The sequence below is a fragment of the Schistocerca americana genome, chromosome 4 (assembly GCF_021461395.2).
Source record: "Schistocerca americana isolate TAMUIC-IGC-003095 chromosome 4, iqSchAmer2.1, whole genome shotgun sequence".
Taxonomy (NCBI): domain Eukaryota; kingdom Metazoa; phylum Arthropoda; class Insecta; order Orthoptera; family Acrididae; genus Schistocerca; species Schistocerca americana.
The window spans coordinates 288,561,901-288,567,900 of record NC_060122.1 but is presented as its reverse complement, the minus strand read 5'-3'; the positions used below and the strand labels follow the sequence as shown (position 1 = coordinate 288,567,900).

General features: G+C 37.9%; 1 protein-coding gene across 2 annotated transcripts in view; it reads right to left on the bottom strand.

Annotated features, from left to right (window-relative positions):
* Nucleotides 1-3,637: 3,637 nt before the first annotated feature.
* LOC124612648 (28S ribosomal protein S27, mitochondrial) overlaps nt 3,638-6,000 on the bottom strand; it is a 59,649-nt gene continuing 57,286 nt past the window's right edge. For both annotated transcript variants that reach the window (XM_047140955.1, XM_047140956.1), the window contains 2 exons: nt 4,263-4,493; nt 3,638-4,176 (listed from right to left, as the gene is read on the bottom strand). In XM_047140955.1, the coding sequence (XP_046996911.1) occupies nt 3,691-4,176; nt 4,263-4,493 (717 nt within the window). In that variant the 3' untranslated portion in view covers nt 3,638-3,690. The remainder of the gene's footprint in view (nt 4,177-4,262; nt 4,494-6,000) is intronic.

The window sequence follows — 6,000 nt, the reverse complement described above, 5'->3', positions numbered from 1 at the left end:
ATAAGGCGAGGGCTTTCCATGGAGTAAGCAACATGTGTGTGCAGTGTTTGTGACAGTGGAAAATGGGACCATTCTAGTGTGCTTGTGGTGTGGAGAGAACCCTCAAACCACCAGAAAGACTGATATTTTTGTATAGTGAGTGTGAAAGGGTTCAGCAGATACAATAAACATACAGGGATAGGCAAAATAATGTGAACACCTGTACTTACTTGGGAATAGTTTATTCATAAAAGGTTGGACCCCATTTTTGCCCATAATAATGGTTTATTAATAAAGGGTTGGACCCCCATTTGCCCACAATACAGCTGCGATTTTTCTTGGAATACTGGCATATAATGATTGTACAGTCTCCAATGGAATGATAATTCACTCTTCAATCAGAACCTCTTCTATCTCCTTAGTGACGAGGGAGGCAGAAATCTGCTCCGGAGTCTGTGCTCAATACCGCCCACAAGAACTGTTCTGGCCAGGGAAGATGCTGCAGTTCAGTTGCATGCTCCTCATACCATGATTGTAGTGTCCTGGCTGTGTGAATGGGTGCACTATCATCCTGAAATATGACATCATTGTTGGGGGACAACATTTGAACCATGGGTTGCACCTGACCACCTAAAATGTTCACATAATCATTGGCTGTAACATTGCATTTGAGAGTAATGATGGGACTAGCAGAATACCATGATGTTGCTGCCCACACCATCACACTTCCACTTCCTTGATTAACCATTTGAATCAAGCAATCAGGATTGTAGGCTTATTTTAGTGTCCTCCAGACCTGAACCCGGCCAAATGTTGGACCATATGATATGTTTCCACTGATCAGCTGTCCAGGCTGCTTTTTAATTATTTCCCTCTCTTCTAGCATGACTTAATAATCTGGCAAATTATTGTGTAGGTGCTGCTTTACCTTGCGACCACAATATCACAACTATAACAAATAAAGAAAATAACCCAACAGTAAACGTAACTAGAAAATAAAAACGTGAACTAAAAGATAAAAACGTTGTTGAGATGTACCATAAAATTAAACTATTGTCACGGTCACGACACTCGTTTCAGTCACTATTACTCAGCCACGAAAACATCACCCCTGCCTCTGATGCTTACTGACAATTACTGAGAGTAAATCGTACCGCTACCACTGTACGCAGTCTAACAGTGTGACACTGTATTATTCCAGCGTGTATTCTTTTGTTGTGACTTACAGTGTGTGAGTGAACATAAGCAAAATTCTTGTGACTTCTCAAACGCCATGTAGTAAGCCTGCGATACACAGTCTGGTGCAAAAAATAATTCTGAATGAGTACGAGTACTGCAAAGAAGAAAAAAATTAAATTAATTTATACTATCATTTGTAGCAATCCATGAAGTGTACTGCAACAGACACAGAATTCAGCAATTTGGCTGAAATAGTCCTGGAAAATCTCCCAGTATTTTGGGGAGGCAAAGATGAGCATTTATTCAATACATTCATTTGACAGCCCACTGTGACTCGCAGCATCCTCTGTAGTACAAACCACATATTAAAATTCAGTGTAATGAACCAAATTAGGCACGCAGCATGTTATCATGGCTGCATATTTGAATTATTTAACTTAATGAAAAGAGTTTTGTCAAGCTACCATTGTTGTAATTATTATCAAGAATAATAACTGCTCTCTTTTTGCGAGTGAGTTGCTGGCACTGACAATAGCCGTTCCCTGAACGCTTTACAGAAAGGGCCCACGGTTTTGTGGTTGAGTAGCACACAGTACCATTTTTTGGAAAGTAATAAAATACCCTATTTAGTTTAGCCTAAAGTCTGATCAATTACAATAATGTTCACAATTCACTAAGTATTGACCCATTCCAGCTAATTTTTAGAAAGAAGTGTAATGAAATGAACTGTTATTTTGTTTCAATCATTCGTTAATAACTTCAGAACTACTTCACTTCAAAAAATACTTACTGGAACTTCCCAGTAAATCATTCTGCATTTAGACTGAGCTATGTCACGCTGTCAAGAGCTGTATTTCCAAGGTGTTCCATCAGATGATGATAGCATTGTTTTCACAGTTCATTGGACTTTAATCCATCATTCATATATAGACAGAAACTTTGCTTGCCCCGCCCCCTTACTGTCGTGTGGGTGCCCTTGGTTACATGATGGAGAATCGTGTAATTCATTCTTTCTCAATACCAATTCCTTTCATGATCAATCACACCTTATACTTTATACTGATTTTATCTGTGACCAATTTCAAATAAGTATCGTAAATGTCATCGCACTACTAACATCTACTAAATCAGAGCTTTTTTCAATAACACTTTTAGGTATCTTCAAAAATCCTCAAGTTTTATAAAATGAATGTTTTTAAGATACTGTTTAAGTACCACAAACATTGAAATATTGTGGTATATTTAGACCCACATTGTTCATCTTATTTAGTATCTTTGTTTTTAGACACGCATTAGCAAGTGCAGTGCCCTTGGGCCCTGACGCCCTGCACGACTGCATGAGTCGCCCCCACCCCCATAAAGCAGGCACTGTCCACAGTCATTCTTGCCATGCACCCTACACAAATATAACAGGAAAAGACGGAAATAATGATGTTACCAGAAGCACTCTCTGCCACACACCATAAAGTGGCCTTTTTTGTGTAGATGGAGATGGAAGGAGCACCATTCTGGTCCACTTGCCCTTGATGAAACCAGCTAGCAGAATGCCTTAGCTGTCCAAAATCAGCATGTCCATGACCTTTGCAGCAGATAACCATGTCCTGGCCCTCGCTAGTGCCCAGTTTCCTTCACCACTCCCTGTTGGCTCTCTTAGCTTATGGTTGTAAAGGTGAACATGTGACCTCTTTTGTGAACGAAATCACCACTTACTTTCTCATTCTCTTGAGAAGCGTGTGAGAAATTTGAAGTCCTACAACTTTCTGCTCTCATTCAGTAACAACAGAATCAAATAAGCTGCTGCTTTACGGAATCCCTACTCCTCCTTAAAGAGTAACTGAACAGGTGACTTGATATCTCACAGAGCTTTATAAAGCACAGCTAACAATAAGTATCAACTGCCTTCAACTAGTTTACGAGTAACTTCAACTTACTGTGCTCTATAGTGCTGAGACAGTGCATGTGGGCAAAAATATTGAGGCAGCCCAATCTCAGCAGTCTCTTCCAATATACTTCTCCACATATTACTTAAAAGCCTTGAACTACTCACACATCTGACAGGTGCCCAATCAAAGGAGAATCACTTGTATTCATCTTTTTATTAATAAATAATACTTTTTAAATCATTCAAAGTAAACATTCTTTTCCCCACAGACCAAAAAAATTGTCTGAAGAGAGTTCACAAAGTAGAAAACATGCTAAACATGAGATCACTCAATTAATAAGCTAAGAAGGAAAAGTAATGTACAAGTAACTAAAACTACAGGGTGAAGGAGTATTTTTGCTAAGCACCTGCACTTTGTCAATCTTCACATTAGCTCTTTATATTTTCTTAGTTTCAGTACATTCTCTATCAAGTCGAGATAGCATCACATACTGATATAATTCCATATATGTAGCAATACAGCACTGCCCAAGAAAAAGACTTGAAATCACAAGAAAATGAAGGAAGGATATACAAAATTAAAAATGAACATGACACTACTACTTAAGACATTCTTTAATTATTTGCTTAATGTTCATAATTTACAATCATTATTTTTTTCTTTTAGTTACTTCTGGTGGTATGTAACTTTCGTCGTCTTCTTTCTTTTTCCCTTTCCTTTTTACCTCCTCCTTTGGTACAGACTTGGCTTCTTTTATAATAAGGTTAAGTTTCTGTAAATTATCAAAAAAGAATAATTCCTCCTCTTGTTTTGCTAGCCGCTCCTTTTCCTCTTGAATTTGCTGCAATCTTTTCTGTGTCTTCACTTTGTCCAATTCTTTCTGGAGGACTTCTTCACGCAGCTTCTCCCATTCCTTATATACACTACTTTGTGCAGTTATCATCTGCTGCTCATGCTCGGCCACTACAGCTTTAACTTTACTCACGACTGCTGTATGTAAACACTCATTTGAAACAAGGCCCAAAGTTCTTATGTTTTCTATTTTTTGTATGCATGTATCTCTTACACTACTTCCAGGGTCCTGTTTTTCTGGATCCTTTTCCATTTTCTGGAGTTCACGTTCAAGTATTTTTATCTGGAACCAAAACAGAAAGAATCAGTTCTCTGAAGATTCACCAGTTTGACATCATTTTTTTTACATAAACACACCAGCACACTTACCCCTTCATTGAATACTGTTTGTTTTTTCTCTAACACTTCATCCAGACATTTAACAACTTTGTTCCATTTTTTATATAGTGCCCAACCCACTAACTGGTATGTGTATCCAACAGAATCAGACAAAGCTATGCCAATGGTAGCAAAAGTCTTTCCGAGCAAGAGCTGAGGATCACGTAGATCAAAATGGTCATCAAAATATGGGTTTCGTATGTACTTTACACGTACTTTCACCTGAAAAAATATTGAAATGTAACTAACAATACCTCAAAATATTTATTTTACATGCACTTCATTATCACCTTCCCGCCACGGAAAGTCATGGGAATAATGGAAGAAATTTGTGCGACTATCTAATGCTTGATGCCTCAACTATACACTGAGGGAACAAAAGTTATGGGATACTTCCTAATATCATGTTGAGCCTCCTTTCCCCCAGCGTAGTGCAGCAACTCGATATGGCATGGATTCAACAAGCCGTTGGAAGTCCCCTGCAGAAATATTGAGCTTTGCTACCTCTACAGCCATCCATAATTGCGAAAGTGTTGCTAGTTCAGGAAGTTGTGCACTAACTGACCTCTCGATTATGTCCCATAAATGTTTCATGGTATTCTGTTGGGTGATCTAGGTGGCCAAAACATTCACTAGAACTGACAGAATTTTCTTCAAACCAATCATGAACAACTGTGGCCCTGTGACACGACATCATTTCTGGGGAGTATGAAGCCCATAAATGGCTGAAAATGGTCTCCAAGTAGCCAAATACAACCATTTCCAGTCAGTGATCAGTTCAGTTGGACCAGAGGACCAGTCCATTCTATATTAACACAGTGCATTTATTATTATTATTATTATTATTATTATTATTATTATTATTTCTTTCTTGTCTCAGACGTTATGTCTGGTTAAAAATGGAAGGTGACGCGGACCTTGATCAAGCGTGACTTTCTTTTAACTGTACGGTATATGTTACATTGCGTTTAGGAACTTTCAGGTAATTGAACAAGTGTCAATAATTACAGATTTCTGTAGTTGTATATATAAGTTTGGATGTAGCTGTATTGCATTGATGTACTGGTGGATACTGTGTGGTATGACTCCTGTAGTTGATAGTATAATTGGTATAATGTGAACTTTATCCTGATGCCACATGTCCTTGACTTCCTCAGCCAGTTGGATGTATTTCTCAATTTTTTCTCCTGTTTTCTTTTGTATATTTGTTGTATTGGGTATGGATATTTCGATTAGTTGCGTTAATTTCTTCTTTTTATTGGTGAGTATGATGTCTGGTTTGTTATGTGGTGTTGTTTTATCTCTTATAATGGTTCTGTTCCAGAATAATTTGTATTCATCGTTCTCCAGTACATTTTGTGGTGCATACTTGTATGTGGGAACATGTTGTTTTATAAGTTTATGTTGTAAGGCAAGTTGTTGATGTATTATTTTTGCTACATTGTCATGTCTTCTGGTGTATTCTGTATTTGCTAGTATTGTACATCCGCTTGTGATGTGATCTACGGTTTCTATTTGTTGTTTGCAAAGTCTGCATTTATCTGTTGTGGTATTGGGATCTTTAATAATATGCTTGCTGTAATATCTGGTGTTTATTGTTTGATCCTGTATTGCAATCATGAATCCTTCCGTCTCACCGTATATATTGCCTTTTCTTAGCCATGTGTTGGATGCGTCTTGGTCGATGTGTGGCTGTGTTAGATGGTACGGGTGCTAACCATGTAGTGTT